Source organism: Meleagris gallopavo, chromosome 4 (assembly GCF_000146605.3).
Source record: "Meleagris gallopavo isolate NT-WF06-2002-E0010 breed Aviagen turkey brand Nicholas breeding stock chromosome 4, Turkey_5.1, whole genome shotgun sequence".
In the NCBI taxonomy this organism is placed as follows: domain Eukaryota; kingdom Metazoa; phylum Chordata; class Aves; order Galliformes; family Phasianidae; genus Meleagris; species Meleagris gallopavo.
Genome location: NC_015014.2, coordinates 23,545,350 through 23,569,487, shown reverse-complemented (window position 1 = coordinate 23,569,487; position 24,138 = coordinate 23,545,350). Strand labels below are relative to the sequence as shown.

The 24,138-nt window shown below is 39.2% G+C and overlaps 1 protein-coding gene across 1 annotated transcript; it reads right to left on the bottom strand.

Annotated features, from left to right (window-relative positions):
- Positions 1-576: 576 nt before the first annotated feature.
- Positions 577-23,596, bottom strand: GALNT7 (polypeptide N-acetylgalactosaminyltransferase 7). The gene is made up of 10 exons (XM_031553062.1): positions 23,398-23,596; positions 17,513-17,643; positions 17,267-17,346; positions 15,320-15,502; positions 13,082-13,199; positions 10,988-11,110; positions 9,056-9,274; positions 6,813-6,911; positions 5,456-5,584; positions 577-2,871 (listed from the first exon to the last, which is right to left on the bottom strand). The coding sequence occupies exons 1-10, from the start codon at positions 23,579-23,581 to the stop codon at positions 2,734-2,736; spliced, it is 1,404 nt and encodes a 467-aa protein (XP_031408922.1). The 5' UTR covers positions 23,582-23,596; the 3' UTR covers positions 577-2,733.
- Between the last annotated feature and the right edge of the window lie 542 nt (positions 23,597-24,138).

The following is a 24,138-nucleotide window of genomic DNA, read 5'->3' as shown; positions in this document are numbered from 1 at the left end:
ATTAGAAGGGATCCAACATGCACGCATACCTTTTTGTCTTGGTGTTTCAATCATCTCTCATTTCTTCCAGCCCTTGATCCTTTCCTCGCAGTGCACCTGTTTAATGGAAGGAATTTGCATTTTTCATCAATTAAAGTCCATCAGACCATAAGCTATGCCATTACCTTGCTGTAGAGTCTTCGTCCACTTGATTGTTCAGAGCAATGCAACATTGCAAAAAACTCACAGGTGGTACAGATTGCTTTTTTTCCCCCCCTCTTTTACCAGGACCTTTTGTTCTACTTTACAAATCATCCTCATGCTCATTTTTTAATGTGAGCGTATTAAATCTACCTAATTATATCAGTGCAGGTAGTACAAAAATCCAAGTGTGTCCACATGGCAACTCATGGTGAGAACTTCACTTCTGACTTCTCTGGACAAAAACTCATCCCCCACAGATATGACAAAAAGTACCTAGGTAAAAAGTAAAATAAAGCACTTTTAATATTTGTAAGTTTGCAGCACAGAAGTTCTCAAGACTTAGAGATACGGGGTTCCTATATAGATAACAATCCATTTTTACTCTGTAAAAAATATAGTAAACCCAAAAATTCAAATATTTTATTTACTTCACCTAAAAAACAAGCAACCCATAAGATATACACGTTTCCCAGATTTCTCCCTAATAAATTTCTGAAAGATTTATACAATTTCTACAGAAACATACAGTGTATCAAAATCTGCATAAATCAAATTTATAAAATATGTAGAAATGCATAGTGATATTATCATCGACTTACAAAGCAAGAATATGGGAATTATTATTTTTTTCCAAGCAAGCTATAGTATGAAAAAGTCATTACAGCAACAGCTTCTTATGATCTCATGTTTCAGTCTCACATACAGATGTGTATTTGCACACAGCATCAGCTTGTAATGAATTGCACAAAACACTCATTTAAAATGCACAATTTATGTGCCACCACTCTTTCTCTTATGCATAGTAATATGATTAAATTAATCTACCCAGCACACAAAAATGGAGTCAGTTTTCATACACACAAGGAACAAGTACCGACACACACCCTTATTTTCCATTTTCCAGTTTCTCCCTCCTTTATTTTCTGTTTTTCATACCTCTGAAAGGATAGATGAGAAGTTTAAAGAAACTAGGAAAGATCCCAAACTAATATATCAGTGCAGTCTGCCCTAGAAAGATCAAATTCTCACCATGTATGATACACAACCCTTGTTAACACCAATGAAAGCTGCATGCAATGCTATTCTAGATTCCAGGGAGTATTTAGTTGTACTTCATAGTGTGACATGTTATAGGCATAACTCTAAGTCAGTACACTGATGTCAACATTTAACAGTCACAAATCTCGAATAAGGAAGTGAGAACAAGTCGTTTCTCCTCCACCTCTCTGTTCATTCCAAGTACTTACACTCCTGAGGGAGTTCTCATCAACTCCTATTCAGAACAATTTCAGAAACTTCTTCACACTCTGTTCTGTACACTATAGCACCAAGTGGTTATATTTTGTGTTTGTAATCCCTCAGGAAAAGTTTCCAATGAAAAAAGAAAATATGGAAAAAATTATATGAATAAATGCATCAAGATTTCCACTTCTTTTTTCAAACCTAAGTCCAGACTCCAAAATAGCGGGCAGATGTCCTTTCAAACAAGTAAGCAGATGTGTCAGTGAGTTGTACTCTTTTCCTAATTGAAAGTTTTAGTTTACCTATAAGTGATTTTCATTTAAAATAACAACATAAATGAAGCACTGGAATTTTTTTTTTTATTTTAAATCATTGTGCAGCTTCTTAAAAATCTATTCTTTATTTTAGATTATTCTTATTTTTATGTAAGGTATGATTTAAACAAGCAAGTTAGAGCATATAGATTCTTGACTGGAATTGCAAGGGTGCTTTATTCAAACCCAACGTACGACATTGGTGCTAACCTTGCCACTGAGCTCCTCCTTGCTCCATACCAGGTGCCAAGCTGCTCCCCCACATGCATACCAGAGCAGAGGTGGGCCAATGGCCCTGACATGAAATTTTGGAGCATCTGCAGCGAAGGGGCCTGTCAGAGTGGCCCACTGACAAACAGCCCAGCTGGGGTGGGACACAGTAGTGGGGTGGGACACAGTAGTGGGGTGGGACAGCTGATCCCTGCCTGTAATGACATCCATTGTATAATTTCCAGCAAATGCTTTTCTTGTGAAAGAGAGAAACGGAAGAGGCACTAAATATGTTGAAATTCACCTTCCAAAAAAGCAGCATGACTGTGAGAGAAGGCCACCCTGGCTAATAACCTGTGGCAGTGCTTAGTAAGATGTAAAATTAAATAAAAATTTACAACAGGTTGATAATCACCAAGTTCTGTGAAAATCTGGTTACTCCAACCTTTTCAAGTTTGTGTAAAAAAAACTGCCTTCAGACCCCTGAGTGTAATCCCAAAGAAGACAACAACGCCTTTAACCATGTTCCTATGAAACACAGCTAACAGCGCATTAAGTTACCAACGTCTTAAAACAAAAAGATGTAAACATCTACAGAGTTTAAGGTAAAAGCAGTTTTGTAAACATTAACTGCGGATGATCATGTTATTGTAATAATCACAGTTCATCTATGTCCTTCATCCAAGTCAGGAGGCTCGGAGCTGTACAGTTAATAATTGCAGCAGTTTTCAGGCTATTTTCAGTCCTGTACAAATGAACGTGTCAGTAGGTAGGTTCTGTTTATCTACACACTAAGAATGTTGTTCATTTCCCATTTCTGCGTTGCTTTACTGGAATCACACTCTGAAATGAAAACTTGGTGTAGGACTTCTGACCGATCCAAGCACTTCCCTGAAGGAATGTGTGTAAATCTATGCAGATTCTGGAAAAAAAAAAAAAAGCAAACACAAAACAAAAAACACCAGGGATATTAAAAAAAACAAAAACACAAAAAGAAAACCAACCACCAATCAAAAAACAGACAAAATTTTCTTCACAACTGTAATGTAGCTATTTGCAGTTACAAAATCAGGGTTCAGGATCCCTGAAAAAGATCAGTTCCATACTTGTTCCATTTAATTGTTAAACTTAGATTTTTACGTCCTTTGTATTATGAAATGTTTGATGCACTTAGGTCAACTTGAAACGCCTTGCATTTCTCACTGGAAACAAACTGCTAAGAAAATAAGCAAAACCGTGCCTAAAACGCTTCCAGCATTTTCATCTGTCCCATAACCCAAACAAAAGATTAACTCTTGAGGACAGCTTTACGAGAGCTGACCTTTCCGGGCACATCCTCCTTTGGTTAGCCCTCACATATAGCAATGTTAACTTCACTGGGGAAAAAGCAATAACTTTGCTGCCTGTTTGACTGGTTGAAGGAAGAAAAGAGGAGATGAGAGCAAGGCTGGCCTCCAGAGCAACAGGAGACAGCTTCGGAGACTGCAGACCTATTGTGTTGAGTGCAGTCAGGCTGAGACTCACACGTTTGGTTTCTTTTAGCCCTCTCACCATTTGCCAAGCAGTTTCTGGCTCCTGGCCGCCCCACTGCCCAGCTGTATGCATTGTGCCAAGTGAGAGGGTAGCAGCAAATCTGCTGCAGTGCGGCTGCACAGCCCTGCTCCGTGTTCTCCCCAGCACAGGAGGGTGTGCTGGATCTTTCTCCTGTTGCCCCATCACTTGCAGATGTACGTGCACATCCACATGCTGGGGCAGCTCGATGTGCATGCCCATCGTGGGGATGGACGCTGCCTGGAGAGGTAAATGGAAGTCGGAGCAGAAGCCATGAGCTGACCTCTGCCAGCTGCGTTCCGGGTCACCAAAAGCCCTGCTGCTAAATTGCAGAAGCATAGATGTTATGCTCACCAATCTGGCACATGAACTAGCATTACAGAACCAATCGACCGGGCAGATAACTTCTCCTGGCACGAGAACAGCAGGCCACAACGTTCTTCAGCAGTTCATAAGCATTTCACTCCTTATACCCTCATTAGGAGAAATGGTCATACCCTTTGTGCTGCACAGCAGAGAGTGCCAAAGTCCTAAGATCTGCTTGGTTACACACCCTTGGTGGTCCTTTTGCTCTCATCTCCTCCCTGTATTTTTTTCTGGAAACCAATCAGTGTTTTGTTCTGCAGCCCAGACTGTGCCCACCAGGCTTCCTTATAACTTGTGGTAATAAGCAACCAATTACACAATTGGTACCACTGGGGAGGAAATGGATCATCTCGCATAAATGAAATGCTTAGAGGAGAGCCAAGCAACATGCTGGGATGCACTAGAATGGCTGGAGAGGTAACAAGTGTTATATATTATTCTGATACTAAAGCCAAAGTCAGCAGGCACTGAAATACTCCTTACTGATTTTTACATTTCAGATTTAAAAAGCTTTGCCCATCTAAATGGCACAAGATGTTAGAAACAGCATTATGTTGCTTGAGATTTCAAAGCTCTATGGAAATAACAGAAAGGTGGGGTGGTTTTGAGGCTAACAAAAATGATTCAGTACATTTAGTAGTGGCTTCCAGAAAGGCTCAGTACAGATAACCAGCTAATGAACTAATAAGTAGGCAACATGCTAAGTAGAATGAAGAAAAAAACCCACAGAAGATAATCTCAGACACTGAACAAATTTACAGAGCCACTGTCCATATCCAGTGATAACATCACCCTTACACAATTCAGTCTCGTTTTTCAACAAAAATGTAATCTTAGACTTTCAGAACTCAAATTAATAGAGGACTTATAGATGTGCTTACTACATAGCCCTTAACACCCTTAACATGTGTATCAGCCAACATTCCGAGTCTTTATTAAAAATTCATAGATTATACAATAGCATTATAATAGCACCACACCCATAATTCACAACAGAGCATGTTTTCAGAGAATGGCTAAGAGAGGAGGAGAAAAGAGAAAGAAAAACTGAAAAAGGGGAGGAGCACAGAAAGACAAACAGTAATAACACTACATTCACCTATTCTTATGTAGCCTTCTTTCAGTAGACATCCCCAAATTAGATATACTGTCGCTAGCTGCTAAATGCACCTCAGCACTCAAGTCACCTTCTCACAGCACTCAATAAAGAAACTTCCTTGAAAGAAAGACACGAGCAGAGAGGGTGGTGGCATGAAAAGCTTTTAGAAACAAGGTCACTTTGCTTTCTCTGAGAAGAGTGCTAACTCCTATGATACCTGTGGCAGCACATGTAGCACCAGGAGATCTGCTTTTAACATTTTTGCTTCAGAAGTCAGCAAATGGGAGAGCCTGCAGAACACCTTTCCCTGCAGGAAGTTTTCCTAGCAAGCATGGGTTTCTGGGAGTGTGCAATTAACATTTCCTCTGCTTGTTTCAGTTAATCTTGTCATAGATCTCTACCTTATGATACATGTAGAATAATAATAGAAAAGGTGTAATAAAACAAGATGCGAATGACAATTGCTTTTCCCCATATGTCTGTTACATACCTTGAAGTATTGCCAGTCCTTGTATTCATTCAGATTACAATGTGTAATCATAATTTTGGATCCATCTGGACCTTTAGTTAAGCACTGATCATACTGCATGAGCTGATTAGCTTCATTGATTCGGAAAAGCTACAGAAAAATAAGATGGCATCTTTTGAACAGCTGACTTAAAATAATATTTTAGAAACAATGCAAAACCAATACAATTCCATCATGCTAAACTTTCTCCACTGTTATTATACCTATTTTAAGGAGAGCTCTTTATTCAACATGATGTAATATATTTTTGCTAGCAAAACCTTACCTAGCAAGACACAGATGATAACAACAAAGGGAAACCTACTTGGAAAACTTCTGGAAGTGTTCAACGAGAAGCCTTTTAGTGATTTGATGGCTAAGAAACCCCCTATCTTTGTAAAGGCTTGGTTGCAAGTCCTTGGGCTTGGGCAGTAATTTCATGAGAAAACAGTGAAACTTCAGCATTTTACACATGGAGGAAATCAAACTAATGCATACAAAACATATTCAAAAACATTATCTTAGCTACTTCTTATGAAAGAATTACAATATGCTTTGGGGTATCACCTACAGAAAAGGTATTTTAGGGAACTTCTGCATTAAATATAAAAATAAAAGAGATGCTTCCAAGGCCTACTAAAAATTAAGCAGAAGGATTTTTAAAGTGCTGTCCTGCATGTGATTTCAGACTGCAGTGAGAAAAACCACCTGGTTCAAGTCCACAACAGCACAAACAAAGGCTGCAAGTGCTGCAGAGTTATCCAGCTGAAAAAGGAGATGCAAATACAAAACAGCATGCTTGCCTGGCAGTGTGCGTAGGTTTGTGAAGATGCAGGTCAAACACAATAGTAGCATGGGTTGTAATCATCTGTTAGTAAATACATTCTGTCAATTTGTAAACAAAGCAGAGAAATTTATATTGTTTGTCTCTTGTGGTGGAAGGTGAGTTGCTGCATAGAAATATTTTACTTCCATTAAAGCAAAACAACTCTGTGAAACAAGTGAGCTGGCGTAAGGAGAGCTGTTTCCTGAAGGATTAATAATTAATTGAGGGTAAACGATGAATCAGGAGTGATGCTAAGAGTTGCACTTTTTCTAATACAGTGATATGGTTGCTTTAAAGTATGGTTCTTGCTTCTACATTTTGTACAGCAGTTTTTTTGTAATGATACCTTCAGATTCCTGTACTTCAGCAATGCCAGCATGCTTATGAGAAATCTTTAACTCCCGTTTTTGCAGGTGGCACGGAAGTGACTTTATGAACAGGCTTAAGAGAAACATGGCCTGTTATCCATTAGTGCAAGTATTTCTCTTTCATACTTGCCTCAGAGCCACTTACCTGGTTTCCTCCCATTCTGTGGCATGGTCCAAGTTCGACAAAGCCGCCGTTGGTGTGCCCCATGCTGTCGATGCAGTAAGCTGTTTCAAAGCCCCTGATCTGGAAAAAAATGGGTTGTGCACTTTCAGTTTGTCTCAGGGGAAAACAAGTGTGAAGGAGTTCAGAAAATTCCCACTTCTCTTTCAGACCAGAAACAGCTATCTGCCAGACAGATACAAGACAAACCTGCATATGACACGTAAATAATGATGTTGTGTGTTCGAGATGGAGCTACTACCTGCCCAGACTAATTTGTGGGCTCTTACATGAGTTAAATGACACCAATAAAACTAGAGCTGGGAAGCTCAGTTCCAAACTAATGACACTGAAGTGCATGACTTCTAAATATTTTAATTTATTAAATTCCTATCAAATCATGTTCACTCTCTCAGATATTCATAGATAAAGCAGCAGCTTGGTTAAACCACAGTCATCTTATGGAAGACACGAAGAGATAAAACTGAAGCTGCAAACAGTAGTTATTAACTCTGCAGCCTGGCTGTGCAGAAGTGTGTTATACAACAGCAATTATGTGGGGGAAAGAAGAAAAAATGGGTGAGAGGCGGGCAGATGCAAAAGGATAAAGAGTAAAACACCTGTTGGAAAGCATGCCTCAGGTACTGATAATCCCATTCTACTCTCAGAAAGATCAAAAAATAGCTTTGTAAAGATACAAATAACATTCTTGCCAGATTGCTCTGCTTTGCAGGAACCTCTTTCTTCTTTCTGCCTGTAGAAGGAAGCTGGGAGGATGGAGCTCAGAGCACAGCCCTGACTTCCAGGCAGTGCTGGGGAAGATGAAACCCACACTTCCTTTCCTGACAGTTTGGAAATGCAATTAGTGAGGTGTTACAAACATATGGGGAAAAAATCTCAGATATTGTAAGACAACTGGCAGGCACTGAAGAGTTGAAGGAAACTTCAGGGGGATCTCTGAACTTCACTCTTTGCTGTTCCTTCTCTACTGCCATTTTGCTTTTATCAACAGCAGCTTCCCACAAGGTGACCATTATTATTTTATTCTCTTCCGATGTTTTCATCTCAGTGAAACTGTGTATAACATGTGTTTCTAACCTTTTGTGTGAATTTAAAAGTAGGTCTCAAGCTAATGTACTAACTTGATGCTTTGTGTTACCTTTCAGATATGAAATAAAGGTGTTGATTGGCTCTTCAGAGACAAGACTATCTATACCCCTGCTCCATCATGCACATGCTCTGTATCACTAATTAATTCCTCAGAGAAGTCAGAGATGGCACATTATTGGTCACATAAGCATGCAGAAATCTCTATTTTCTACTGCTCTTCTGAAGTTAGAAAAACAGGTCCATCTCATCTTCACTGTTGAATGTGCTGGGACACAGAATTCCTTCCTTACTAGCAAGATAATTTTCTGGTTTTACCTCCACAACTTACAAAAATGAAATGGATAGGAGAGAAAGGGCAAGGCTGGAGCTATCTGAAAAAAGCCAAAACATCATTTGAAAATGGGAAAGAGGTATTGGCTTGAAGCCAGAAGGGGCAGAGCTCAGTGAGGTGGGCTCAGTGAGGTGGCCTGTATCCACCAGTAACATTCTGTCTCTCAGTTAAGTGACACTGTCACATTTGCTGAATTTTCTCTAAGAAAAAATGCCAAAATTGTAACTACACCCTTAATTTAGCAATGCCGTGCTCATATACATTAATGCTGGAAAAAACTGTTAAAGAATCACATCAAGTTATTACATGCAGAACAGGGATTTACCAAGGCTGTACTGGTATGAGTACATCCTAGGCTAGCAAACAGGCGTAGAAGGTACTCTCTTTGTATTTCATGACCTGTTCTGTAAACCATCATAAAAAAAATTTTTCACCTATTCATCTTTGCCAATACTCTAATATAAACAATTTCTTTTTTTTTTTTCTTTTAGAAAGAACTAAAGTCCAATTTTGGAGAAAAAATCTTTAGACATAACTGAAGAAAGGGACAGATAAAAGAACAATCCATCAAGGAAACGTGCAGCTAATTAACACAATCTCACCTCTCAAAGTAGCATTTTTTTCCCCTTTGGTTATTTTATTTCCCTGCAGCTCTCTGGCCATTTACATTATTACAGCAGGAACCAAACAGTCTCTTCTCAGCTTGATGCCAAGTAACAATTGTTTTGAATTCCCAACTTTAAAAAGAATGCTCCTAAAATAAATACATCTTCTGTGCTGTACCTACCTCTCCCCACTCCACGTTTTTAGGTGGTAAGGGATAATACGATGTTATATCATATGCTATTTCTTCCATGAACCACTTAAAACTTTTGCAGTTGTGATCTTCGCGGAACTTTTTCAGCTCAGATATATCTCCGTAGGGCAGTGCTTTTGTCTCTGGCCGGCTGGCATAAAAATAGTCTTTGTATTCATCCCACCACACTTCCACAACTCTGACATAGTTCTGTGAAGAGGAATGACATTGCTGCTATGTCAGTGCAGCCCAACAGGTCAGATACAAACACATGTTAAGTCCATGAATTTAATTTTATATTCTGGTGAATTTTAAGTGAGGCAGTTTATTGTTGCCTTGAGAAGGAGAGAAAAAGGATAGCTTGCCTGGTGAACAATTATCTCCCTCACATTTACTTAAGAGCTCCGATGGCTCTTAACTCTGAATTACCTATACATGGTCTAGGTGCACACATTGTTTTGTTCTGTTGTTCTAGCATTAATGACAGTGTTAAAACAGTCACAACAAATCTGACTTCAAACAGAAATTATTTTCGTTTGTTTGAATCGTTTCGTTCAAGCAAGCACTAATTAAATAAATAAAGCTATATATAAAGGGAGCTCTCCACCTGAAGAGGGAGAAAGGTATGCCTTCATACTGCCCTGTACATAGAAGCTCTTTACCATTTAAGAACCACCAGTAGTGTTTTGTTTTATCCAGATGAGCTGAATCGTGTAAGGAATTTAGGTATAGAACAAATGCTTTTGATCAGATTTTTCAGATTAATAGAATGGTTTTATAATTTCAGACAAGCTTACCCGCATTGAAAAATGGAGCTATCATTTACAATCTCTTCTCCCATTGCTCTTTTCTCTGTCACTACATCCAGCTATGCTTATTTCCAGCTACCTTCCACGGTACTGCTCCTGCTGTTAGTTTGGTCAAAATGTTAATCAAGTCTCCTTATTAATACAGGATATATTTAATTCGTATATGCTACGTTAGTTCTCTGCTTTGAGGTTTTTCCGAAACATTCACTTTTGAATAGGAACAGCTGTTAGCTTGGCTCAAGCCAGTCAAAAACCTGTAAATCTGTAGTCATTGTCATCAGTATCTTTCAGGACAATGGCTCTGGGACTGGAATTTATAAAGAATAGAGCCTATAATTTATAAATATACAAATGACAAAGCACTTCACAAGAGGAATCTTTAGCCAGGCAATAGGAAACCTTAACAGAAAGGTCCTTGCCCTTCTTTTGGTAGGTACAAAAGCATATCAAAGAGTTTTTCTTGATTCAAGTTCTCTCTTCAGTTACAGACAAGTTGCTCACTCTTTCCTTGAGGTGTTGTCTATTTTTAATATCTTGGCTTGAGCAACACTTTTGAACCTACAAGATGCCTGAGGAGTTATGGATTTTAATGTGCAAAGCATGACATTCTCCCAGGCGTTGTCCTCTGCTTCCTAGTTCAGAAATGCAGCTATAAAGGTATGAGAGATGTACGGTTATTGGGTTCGCTAACTCCCAGAGAGCCTGGGCTTACACCCTTCCAAGCCAGCGGAGGATTGCAAAGTCATGCTTACCACCCTGCAGGATTGTGCTGTATTCGCCAGAGCAGAGGCAGGCACCTTCTGCTGTTTGCACTTCAATTGAGCACAGCTCAGCAAAGGCTTGGGGGGTGAGAGAGAAAGCAGTAGGAAATGTAATTTGTACCTCCGTGCTGGGAAGGGTGAAGAAAGAAGCTAGATTCCAGGAGTGTCTGTTCTTACAAACAGTGGGGTTGGCACAAAGATTTCCCTCCCACATGGATGACCATCTCAACTTCAGACAATGAACACCTTTGAATGAAATGCTCTTTAAATTGCTACTGATAATTTACACAGACTTATTGGAATTTGTTGCTATCTCGCATCAGAAGACCTTCAGGATTGCAGCAAACCAGTACCTTCAGTGTAGGAGAGGACCCAACGTACACGGGGGGTGGATTTCCTTGCCAGCCCTGGAGACGGTAGATATGTCCAACACGAGAACAGGGAACAAACAGCAATTTTCCTCCACACTGCCAGATCTACAGGGTCAAGAAAAGATGCAGATATTAATACATGTGTATAGGAATTTAAGACTGAAAAATACACAGCAAATTGTGAAAGAGATGCCAGCTACTTTTCTTACTATACCAACCGTGTGATAAACTTAACCTAAACATAGACATAAAAGGTCTGAAATGAAAGGCTATACTGAGTACATCTTCAACTCCACCAGGAAATTGCTTGATTAAAGTAATTTTTCAAAAAGCTTTTAAAATAGTTTGCCTTCTCATTCCATTGCTATTTTAAAACAATGGTAATGAATGAGAGAACAAAGTCTGACATGGGGTAATTTTTAAAATGACAGAATCAGTATTTTGATTTTATTGGAGTAACTCACGTACCATCACTAAGATGGATTTTGGTTAGATGCCCATCATATTTAAGTTTTTCTTAATAAAGAGTAGGAGGAGATTAAGATAATTTGATTACAAATTATTTTGTTACAAATTGCTGCAGATCTGTAACAAACATATTTGTTTTTGGCTGTAGTAGCTGAAAATAAAAATGGGGAATGTATGTTACCATTCTGAAATTTCCTTCCTCCCACATGTCCTGGGAGAATCCATCTATTTATGGAGAAAAGAGAATATACCTAAAAGATCTGAATTCATTTGCTCATAGCTTTGACAAGTTTAAAATGTAGCATCAAATCCAAATTCTAAATAAGTTTGGGGATATTCCAAATTATGATTGCATTCCTGATTACAAGTATGACTTAACATCACTAGGAAAGATGGGCAGAAAAGTTTATTTCCTTCACTGTGTATGTTTGTCATCATATTAATTTCTGAAGAGTTTGATTTAAAAACCATACAAAGAAACTCTGATATGCAAAGACATTTTATTTGCTATCTAGGAGTCCGTATGCAACAGTGATAAATGTTATTGAGTTCCGACTGGTTTTGATCTATGTGAAATCAATTTTAGAGGTCTCCACATAATCAGCAACAGCTACCCACTTCAATTACGAAATTACTGTATGTAATTTCAATCATGATTTAAATCTAAGCAAGATGGGGAATTAAAAGAATAAAAACCCTCTATATGTAACATCCTTAATAACTGCCTTTTGCATATGGATTTACAGCTGAGCAAGTGCACTCAGAGCTTTCCTCAAAGTCATCAACAGCAAGAGTAGCTGGGGAAGCTCTGAATGTACTTCTACTGAAATTCAGCTACGGTGTCACAGATCATTGCTGAGGATATTAGATGTCTCCACTTTCGTTTGTTAATTGGGACAGATTCCTGCTGTCTGCCACTTGAGTCATTACGAATACTGAAGATACCAGAAGCTAATGATTATCATCTTACATTTCCTGCTAACTGAAGAGCATGCATATGCCTAGGATTGAAAATAATATCTGCAGCTATTATGAATTATGCAGTTAGTGCTTCAATTACGAAGACTTCCCTTCAAGAGAAGTTCTTTAAATTTTGAGAAGCATATGAGACCATTTTTCACCCACAAAATAGTAGGGAGGGGGAAACCACAGCAGTTTACCTCTTGTTGCATTGCTGTTTACTTTACATGCACCTGTGCTTTAATTGAATGGTGCTTGCTCTCTCATCACTTCCTTTAAAGACAATGTTGTTCTGCAAACACACTGTCAGTCTGGTTTCAGGCTACTTATTTGGGCATGTGTGCAATCCCAAACCCTTACCAAAATCCAGACTTAGGGACAGCTTCTCAACCTGACACCATCAGGTTGGATATTAGGAATAATTTCTTCTCCATATGAGTGGTCAGGTGCTGGAATGGGCTGCACAGGGGTGGTGGAGTCACCGTCCCTGGAGTTGAAATGTTTAGGTGTTGTATTAAGGGACACGGTTTTGTGGGGAAATGGTAGTGGTAGGTGGATGGTTGGACTAGATGACCTTGGAGGTCTTTTCCAACATTTCTGGTTCTATTATTCTAGGATTCTATGAAAATTTTCACTATTTAATGTTACCTTGTAAGAAATTTCAAAATTTTCACCACCCCAGATTTGAAGGCCAGGATCATAGAGACCCAGTTCGAAAAAGAAATCACGTTCAATGGCAAACAATCCACCAGCCATGGCGGGGGACCTGAAAGAAGAATACAGTGTAACTCCTCCTGCCAAAACAATCAGAGAACATTCACAGAAAACAATAATTAAGGAAGCAATTTGCTGATAACATATAATAAAGATTAGATTGATGGCAATACACTGAAAGATCATAAAGCTTTGTCATAAGCATCCAGTGATTTCATGAAATGACATTGGTATAATTTTCAGTGAACTTGTGATTTATTTTTGTATATATAGATTCTTAATTAAAGAAAATTTTTGTCAGAATTACCATTTCCAGCATTTTCCACCTGAGCATCAATAAATATAAAAAATCCCTAATGAATAAACCTGCAGTCCCCACTAGGCTGGGGATTAAAAAAGTGGGATTCAGTCTGAGGGTACTTCTCACATTACTGAAATTTGTTTCTGTGCTTTAAGTTGTTGAGGATCATTTTGTCAGTTTTGCTTTAGTTTTTTTAAAGCAAATCCTATCTTAGCAAAGCCATTACTTGGTCTTACATGCCTTAGTATTGCTGCAACAAAACACTAACTGACTTGGAATTCTTTTTGTTAAAGGCATTGTGACTATCAAAGTATTATTAAAAATAAAATCATTTTTTAAACTATTCCGAGAACATGTGTTGTGTGTTTCTGGGAACAGTTTAAAGGATTTTAAGACCTGTTTGAATGGTAAACACAGAACACAACAGAGATGTTTGAAATAGTTTATCCCCCTCCGAGCAAATATTAAAGTTCCAATGCGGACAGCCTTGTCAGAAAATGGTATTATTTAGGTTGTACACAAAACAGATCAAAGCTTCATAACTTCCTTGCATGTGTTGCCATTTTAGCAAAGAACAATCACGGGTGAGGAGAGGGAATTACCAACATAAGTTCTCACAGTACTTAAATCACATATACAAGCAATAGAAGACATTAGACTCTGAAGATGTGAAGATTGCTTTCAAATGTAGTAACACGATTAGTTGAGTGTGAAGGGGAAAGTAATAAAAAACAGCAGAACCACAGCCTTCCAGTCTTGAAAAGCAATCCAGAAACTCTAAGCTAGAGCTCCTAGCCAGTTTCTGTTTGCTGGGAAGAAAACATACCGTGCTCCAAAGCAGAAGAAAAAGGTGGGATCTGTATAAAAATTACTGAAGATTTCACAGAAAATAAGGATTTTTTTTTCTCTCTTTTCCTTTTCACGTGATACACATTACAGTAAAATCCCCAAGCATATTGAGACCTTAGAAAACAACTAGCCAAGATTCTCAAATAGTATGCTTCTTTGTCAGATGTGATCTATTGTGAAGCAAGTGGGAGAAGCATGACAAAAGGGATTCTTTTGATATACGTACATAACCCACGAGCTGTATGCATGCACCAAGCCATGACAGCAACCTACAGATTTTACGCACTGCCAGCTGTTATGAATACTCACAGCATGCTCATTATTTCAAACAAAATTGTTAAATAAGCATTTTTGTTTCCAGCACTACTTTTAAAAAATATCGAAGCTAAATAAATTTTTTTCTGGAAACAAAGTCATATGATTCTTCATCTCCCCAGACAACCCCCCACTGTTCTAAGGTACACCCTGTTAAGCACACAAGAGCAGGAACGGAGAGGCAGCAGAAGGCAGCAAAGCCATTTTAAGCAAGTAATCAGTTGCAGCATACAGGTCTAATGAAACAAAGCAGCTGGCGTAGTCAGAGGTAGGAATATTTTCAGGCTTAAGTGTACATGCAAGATTTAGTGGATCAATATCTACTAAAGAGAAAAGAAATGGGTAAGTGATTTAGTGTTTACCGATACGGTTCGGTTTTTGTCTCTCTTTTTCCTTCTCTCGCTTGGACAAGGGCACCCTCTTCCATAGCATACTCCAATCCCACGCTCCTCTAGCAAACCCATCTTCGTCACCACCCCCTTGCGGCACAATCTTAAAAGTGTTGCCATCTATGACATCTATAAGCGGCACAGTGCATGTGGTTCTGCGGGTGGCGGATGGTGGCGGGGAGGATGTGGTTACGCGCAGGGACCCACAGAGGATGCGTGCGCCAACCGTGATTCATGGGAAAAGAGGGAGGAGGGAAGAAGGAAAGGCTTTAGACACTCATTTGTTACAATTCACAGTATATAAACAGCTCTCTTTACCGATAAGGCTCAGTTTTATGTTTTCGTTTGGACTTTTCCTTGTGGCTTAATGGAATTCGTTTCCATAGCAAACTCCAGTCCCAGGCCCCTCTGGCAAAACCATCTTCATCCCCACCTTGCTGTGGCTCAATGGAATAATCGTTCCCATCTATGTAATCTATTAGAGGTACAGTACATGTAGTTCTGAAACGTTTATAGAAGGGAAAGAAAGAGCAAAATGCAATTTAAGAAGAGTAATGTGACTAATCTGAATTTTTAACCATTAATTATTAATCTCATAAAGCAGTTCATATGAAAAGTCATTTGCAAAATGATGCCTCGTTAGAAAAAAGAGAGGCTTTTCTTTTTGCTGTTTTAAGAGGTTCTGAAAGCAGGAGAGATGGGTATGAAATGCTAACATATCAATTCACTTACTCTTTATGCGTACTTCTTACAAAGCATTGCTGGAGGCAACAGAAGAGCCTTTAGAGGGCTAGGGTTCTCATAGTATTATTATTTTCTGTAATTTCTATTTACATCAGACCTTAGCTGCCAATAAGGTAATAATGCTTAGCTTTTACTAGCGCAAATACGGATGTTCACTGTTTGCTCCCATTCAACCATGTTGCAAATCCAGACTTTAAGGATAAAAAGGATAAAAATGTCGCTAAATTGGTGCTCATTTAGCAACAGCCTCCAACAGAATTTTTCTTTTTCTTTTTTAAATTTACAGCGTGCTCCTCATAGTTATCTCTCATTTACAACTTTCAACAATGAAAACACATCATCCAGTTATTCTCTCCAAATTTCCCATATGGATTTCTCGGTGACCAAACTGCAATCCTAGTTTTTATTTTTTTTTTCTTCAAGCACTTCAATCTTTATAAGTCAACTCTCATACGAGAAAGGAAAGCAGGCAGGAGACAAGAAGTGATAATGCTGTGCTCTTTCCTTCAGTGCAGAAGTACCAGTAAGCTGTACCTAGGGAACAGCACTTGGTGGGAGACATGCAGTGCTGGATGAGCCCCTACAGCTGCCTTTTCCTCCCATCTTTTTGTCAGGTGTAAGACCAACGCGGCCTCAGTGGGAGCACACAGAGCTCCCAGTCCTTCTATCTAGTATTCTGGCCTACAGCTTGCAGCTGCATACAGTCTTGCAGCTAAGTTATGACCTTCAAAAAACACACAAAAAAGCACTCTTCTAGAAACTTCTGCCAGTATGACAGGTTAATAAATAGCTTTTTAGGATTAAACCATTACTTCATAGGATGAAAGTGTTTAAACAACCCTGTAGTTTTGTAAACCCATGTAGTCCAGACTAGGAGCATTGTAGTGCATGGGAACAGCAGCCAGACCCTGGGATCCCTGCTCTTATCACTGCACACCGGTCCCAGCTCCTTGCAGACACCTGGCCTTGCGGGACAGATGGGCTCAGCCCCAGGCCCTGCTTCCTTAGAGGCAATGCTCCACAGTGCTTTAAAGAAGTCAGATTGGACCATCTTGCACTACTGCAGTTATAAAACTCTTGAGATGGCAGTAACTTCAAATCCTGTTAAATCAGAATTTTTGCCATTACTTTTCCTTCACCAAAAGTAACAGTTATCTTTAGTTAAAATAAACACTTTATTTAATCATCATCCTTTCTCAGCTAGAATAGAATGTTTTTGTAGCTGTGATCACTGAGATCACTGCAAAAGAGAAGCTTTGTTTGATATTTAATCTACATTAAACAAAATATTCAGTGCACCTACTGAAATAGAAAATCTAGAGATTGATTTGCCTTCCTCCTCACATAGCTGTTGTGCTGAGAGACAGCAAATCTGTCATTCAACAAATACTGACATGGTTTGATACAGATAGAAGTTGACATAGGTATACAACACATTGCTTTTAATTTTAAAAGTGAAGATTGTTACTTTGACTTTTGCTTCTAAGAGGCCAGGCATTAGAAATCACTGGAGAGCATTACCTGTCCTTGGAGATAGGAGCTATAAGTGGTGCATACCAGTTAATTCCCACCTCACAATGGGCATCCAAATACACCAAAACCTTCAAAAGAGAGAAACAGAAGCAAATGAACAATCATATAACAAAGTTCTAATTAATATTATTTTACACTGAAATACCTTAATATTAGAAACAAACAGAGAAAAAAGTTAAAGGTGTAAGATTAAGTATATATTTAATCAAGACTTGTGTGTGAGCTGGATCCTACCTGTCCAAGCTTAGCCTTCTGGGCTCCAATGCTTCTAGCCTGGATTAAACCTTCTCTCCTTTCATTTCGAAATACCTTTACAAGACCATTCCACTGCTTAATGTAGTCATCCAGTCTCTCCTTTAGGTGAGCTACCAAATAACAGGAAAAATTTATTTGGGTGAAGTTAAGTAATAGTCATGTTTGTATTCTTAATACAAAACCCAACTCCAACTCTACTTAAAAATATCTACAGACATACAGGACTTAGGGAGTCTTGAAATCAAGCAGCAGCTTGTACTACTGTGCACAAACACTAAATCTGTTAGGATTGAGCCCTGGAGCTCTCTAACTTTGTGGCACAACTTCGCCTCTTTAAAATCACATTTCAAGAAAAATCAGATCAAGTTGCTGGCCACACTGCAGCTGTGCCGGATGAAAAACTCCCAGTCACTTCACTGTATCATGAAGTGGCTTCAAGGTCTTCACGTGTGTTTTGAACCACACAGACCATTACAGTTTCCATACTTTACCATATGGTCTTTCCTCATCAGATAATTTCATACATATACAATAGAAAGCACTGCTTTTCAGTTTATCATCTCTCTTTGCCACGCTTCCTTCGGACTTCAAACTTAAAAAATGCTAGTTTCTTAAATCTGGAAATCTGAGACAAAAGCCCACTGTATTCAAATTATTCCCTTCTCTCATCTAGACCTGTCCCAGCTTGGGGTAGCAGTAGTGTTGGGCTAATCTTTTAATTAAATTAATAAAAACAATACTTGAGAGAGCCAGAACTGCAGTGGATGAGCTGTGGCTCATTGTACTGATGATTATGCTACAAACCCCACAGAACACAAAAAGGACAAGAAAATTTAAGCCAAAAGGACTTGGCCAATAAAAGGATGAGTTATCCACAAGAACCAAGATGGGCTACACTGAAATGCTTACAGATTTGTATTTGCACTTGGGCTTTGCCAGACTACTCTGGAAAGCACATTTCTACCAAACAATTTGAAAAAAGGATGCAAGTGTTGCATAATATTTTCGCACAGTTGATTCTGTTGAGAAAATTAAAAAAGGCAGAAGGACTGGCAGTCAGGCACTCACAGTTTGAGGCTACGCTAATTCAACTACCGCTGTTCATTTGAAATCTATTTCTGTACTAAAAGGCTTGAACGAATCATGTCCGGCTTCTGTTTCTCCATCAGCGCCCAAAACAAGCCACCTAAGCTGAGGCAGGGACACCCACAGCGTGGTCTGCAGCAGCCTGGAGGGGAGACAGATATGTATTTGTGCTGAGCCAAGAGCATGCTGGCAGGAAGAACAGAACATCCTTCTCTTCTGCTCCTGGCTCTCCACAAGCCTATCCAACACCTAGCACCCATGATGGTCTTCTGCCTACTGTGGTTCCACACAAGCTGTTAATCGGGCTTGAGGAGTAGCTTTTGAACTGGCTGAGGTTGGCCTGTCTCCTCGTTGGTGAAACCACAGAGATGGGCATGGCCAGGAGGGACATGCTGAGGTGGAAAGAGAGGGACGTCCCTTGCAGTAGCAATCACACATCAAGGTGCTTCAGCTATGCTGTTTCTGCACTCTGACTTAAAAGGATTGAAGCCCGGAGTTTGCTGCACCTTACATTTTAGTAAGTTTTCTATTCTTGCCAAAAGTATTTTAAAAATGTTTATTTTAAACAAAAGCTACATATAAATTACTCAGATAAAAATGTTTATTTCTTATAAGTGAAGTTTCCAAACTTGAAAATTCAGCAGTTCTACCAAAGACCAGAAAATCTTCAAAATCAGTATTCTTTCCATACTGATATTATCTCTCCTCTTCAACTTTATAAAATAAAGTTTTCTCAAGCAACAGTTTTAAGTATCCTCTTTTCCCACACACATTTACAGTTTCTTTTGTAAAGCCTCGTGAACTAGAAAAACGTCGAGGATCTATAAAAATCAAACAAGGGAAAGAACAATTTTATCACTTACGCTACATAGAGTAACGTGCCATGCATAATATAGAGAATGTGATATGACAGTTGTATAAAAATGTTATAGGATAAATTTCAGTGAGTTATGAGGTCACACTGAAGAAGTTGGCAAATAAATAGTACTATGAGAATCTCTGTACCACACCATTATTTACTCTGCACATTCCAAATACATGCAATAGTCGGGAAGGTTTTAGAGTTTATAAAGTTATTTCCAGCTCTCTTGCCCGTGAAGCCAAATGTTTTACTTATCAAAGGTTCAACTACGTATGGTTCACAGGGAGCTGTAAAAACCTGTAACACTGATTCAGTAAAGCTCTTCCACAGCACAAGTCCCAGGGCTTTGCAGTCCATTATCCCAGTCTTTGCCAGGGCTAGCAAGTGCTCTTTCCCACAGGAGAACTGAATTTTCCCCTTTTCCCATTTTATAGAGACTTGGCACCACTAGGCTGCGTGACAGTACTGTATAAAACCCTGATCCTTTTGCAGTTGGAAATATTGTTTGGCCAACATTAAATGTCGTTCCCTAAAATGAATATTTATTATATCTGTCAACAGGTATTTTATTTTCTGTTTTAAAATGTCCATTTTACCCCCCAAAGTACTATAACCACCAATCTGGTCTTCCCTTGTTTGGGTGTTCTCTCAAGTCTCACTGCATGATTATAGCATGAATCAATGTTTTCAAAAAGCACATCCTTTCTCCAAAAGGCATTAGGCATTGCAGATTGCAGCTGGGGGTAGGGAGGAGGAGAGCTCTGTTTTTCTTCCTCCACTCATTGATGTCACTTATTAAAGAACAAGAAGAATGACACCACAAGCGCTCCCTAAAACTGCTGCCTCCTGGTACTCACACTCTAACACTGCTAGTATAGGGCTCTCAGTTCAGACAGGGGTATCCATTCACATTTCAGATCCCACCTGTGAGCACTATTAAACTGAAAGTACTGTTACCTGTCAACGCCCATTGCTTCCCATTTTTATTATCATAAGGAATGCTACTCCAGATAACCATAAAGAAAACATAAGTAAATGGATTCTAGGATGCATTAGTACAGAGTTTTCCACTGCAAATATCAGAACTAGTGCAATTGAATTAGCTTGGCATCATCTTCTTGTTACTGTTCTGTCTGCATGTTGGCAAAGAAAGACATGCTGGAGCTGAATTCAGCACATCTCCCTGAGCAGCCCTCCACAGCCAAGACTTGCTGTTTGCAGAGGAGATGAAGGCAGGCAGGCAGCATCATTCTGCAAATCTGGGCTGCTCCCAGCTGACTTTCCACAAAGAACTAAATGAAAAATAGCATTTTCAAAGCGCTGCAATTGTTTCTGCCTGTAAGGTATGTAAGGAAAAGCAGACACAAAGCGAGCAGTCTGAAAGCAGGCAGGGAGGAGAAAGTTACGAAACCTGCCTGTTTAATCAGCACTTCTGCTTTGGCTGGAGAAGGAAACAGCCACCAGCAGCTCCACTATGGCAAAGACTGTTTGTGATGTGCAGCTCTTGTAACTACTGTGGATCACTTCAGGCAGCTTGGCGTGTCACCCCCGCTATGCTAGATCATGCTTTTCTCCAGGGAGAAAGAAGTGGAGCTAGATTTTCCTCCCTCAGCCATTTTTAAATCCGGAATGTAATTTGAATGATTGAAATTAAGTTAATTATGTTTACCAAGTAATAGCCTAAAGCATTTTAATGAATTATTATAGGGAAATAATGCAGTTGCAGCAAGGTGTACAGAGCCATTCCAGTCCCTGCTTGTTTTCCAGTTGCTCACGCATGAGAACCCTTTATCCCATGCTTACTTTACTCCATTTTCTGACCTATGTTATTTGGGAAAATGAAGTCTAGGAAAAATAAAGACAAGGGTCTGCTGGAAGTTAGTTCTAGGCTAGCTGCATCTATCAGCTAACTATACACATATGTGTAAAAAGCACAGATTCTGCATTCCAAAACAAGTTTCTGGAAAAATATTACCTGTATTTAACATTAGTCATGTACTGGAAAAGTGTAGCACCAGTTATGCCAAACTCAACCCATAAATGACATGTGTAGCAGAGAGTCAGCTATGACTCATGTGCAACCCAAATATTGAGACTGATCACTAGTAAAAACTTGGTGATGTTTCTAGAGACCATCAGCATTGCACTTATTTCATGCTGCTCACTCAGGCAGTCCTTGAGCAGCTCAGAAAGAAAGCTGTGATCCCAGCCGCAAAGGAAAAACACAGTACATGTCTGCTGACTGAATTATTAAGATTATATCCCTTAGGAGAGAAGATATTTCTGCTTTATAACGTGTGTGTATATCTAAGCCAAATTCTCAGAGGCTGTAAAGAATATAGGAGACTATTATGTACCATTCAGTATCTTTATTAGACTGAGTCAGATGTAGACAAGTTTACAATACAGGTAACTTTTCATCTCCTGTAAAAATAAACAGAAAATGATACCTGCCTACCTATGGGTACGACGTAAAAATTAGCATACCTTAAATATCTTTAATAGCAATTTATACTCAATCCTGACTGTGTGATCGGTTCAGGCATACCAGGCAGATATGCAGGCATACCAGCAGAACACAATAACAGCTGCTAGACTGAATGGGAAGAAGTGCAGTTTGCTTGATGAAAGGGACAGAGCTTCAGCATGGAGCCCTGCAAAATCAGAGCCATACAGCATCAAATGACACACAAGGGGCAAAGTTTTGAAACCATGATTTTTGCAGGGGTAGAACTATTGAAGACTTTACCTCTTTGTCACAGATTTGCATTTTCTACAAATCTATTATACCAAAACCTAAGAGTATAAGTACCTTTTTGGCTCACTATTACCTTGATGCCTGAAAGTTTCTCAGGTTTTTATGGATTTATTCCCATAAATGTGGGGGTGAGGCAGACGTACTGCTATACAAGACAAGTGACAAAGAAATCAAGTAGTTTGTTTGAAAAGAGAAAGTCAGAGGCAGTAATTGATGTCTAAGCACTCTCTCAGTAACAAGAATACGCTTCTTGTGTGTATAAAATGTTCTTACTTAGGCAACTACTCTGTCAACTTCCATCAGAAAGCTAGGCAGCAATAAAATCTTGCAAAAAACGATTGCATTTTTAAAAATAAATTTCAAAGTACAGCATCAAGTTGAAAAAAGGCGATTTCCTCTATACCAATCACTTTATAGTCATATTTCAACTCTCTGTATGTGAATTTGTATTAGCCCCTAAGATACCACCATAAGAGGAAAAAAAGTCACTGTATGTTTATATCTCTAAGAATCACACAAAAGTGCATACATTATCAATATAAACTAAGGCTGTATATTACAAAGGAAGCAGAAAATCTCTGGACTTCTGAATCAATATGCAAGTCTCGAAGAAAGGCAGAATTCAACATGTGCTTAAATTCTTAGCTCCCTCACCGCCCTGAGAAACAACCACTTCAACAAGTGCTAAAGGATGTTGAAAAGTGAAAAAGATAGTGAAAATGAATTGCCTTAGATAAATTTTTATTTTAGTTTAAAATAAAAAAAAAGAAGAGGAATTTGGATTCCTCTACAGAATAAGGGAATGAATTATTCGTAACAGGTTAAACACAAACTCCTTCAATACTCTCAAAACTTTGTTTTCACAAGAGCTGATAGAGGGACCTGTTCTCCCAGCAGCCTCTTACATACTCCTCCACAGCTGCAGGAGAGAAGTAACACAAGCTCTGTCTTTCAAGCAACTGACTGCATAGAAAGGATTGTCACCTTCACGAAAGCAGCTCACTGGAAAAGAGCCTTCCCTTGCTGAAAAGACTGAAGAATCAGCTTGCTTTCCTTGCAGTCAACTCAGTCCACAGCAGGTAATAAATCAAAAGAAAACTAATTTTAAAACAATGCATCTGCCTTTTCTGCAAGCAGTGTATTAATACTCCAACATACCTTTGTTGCTGAAGTCATCGATCAGCACAATTTCTGCCAAGTACTTCCTAGGTGTTCTCTTAATGACGCTGTGAACCGTCCTCATCAGCGTGGACCACCCTTCATTATGGAAGACAATGACAACGCTGGAGGTGAGCAGGTTTTCATCATAATGCCAGTATTTGCATCTGTGAAAAGATTTCATTGCATTGGTTTTGACATTGTGATGTACAACACCTTTCCACAGTGCATCTTCACTCAGGGCTGTCTTTCAGACAGAAGAGAACGAGGATGTAAATTGCACTACAGTTCAAGCAGTGGCACGAGGCCTGAGCAGCAGCCCGCTTCAGAAAACAAGGCCTTTTTCCTCCCACAGGAGAGTGGAATGGAGCTGCCGAACAACTGCTCCCTCCATGACCGTGTGCGAAGGTGCGAGGCTCTGCACATCCCTGCTGCCAGCACCATGCTGCAAGGGAGTGCTGCAAGGCTGCACCAAACTGCGGCTGCCAGAATGTCCTTAAAATACCATGATTTAGGGTGGGCTAAGCATTTGGATCACTTAGTGTAATAGACATGCTTTTTTCCTGCCTTGTTTTTGCCTGTAAAGCACTTCTATTGGCTTTATGCAGACAAGAAGGGATCTTCATTATTTATATTTAAACTTTCAGGTATAACAAACGCAGCTAAAAGAAAGGTCACATTTAGCTTTCCCTTCCTCTGCTCAAAATGCGGTCACATGTTTCACCTGACACACAAAAGCAA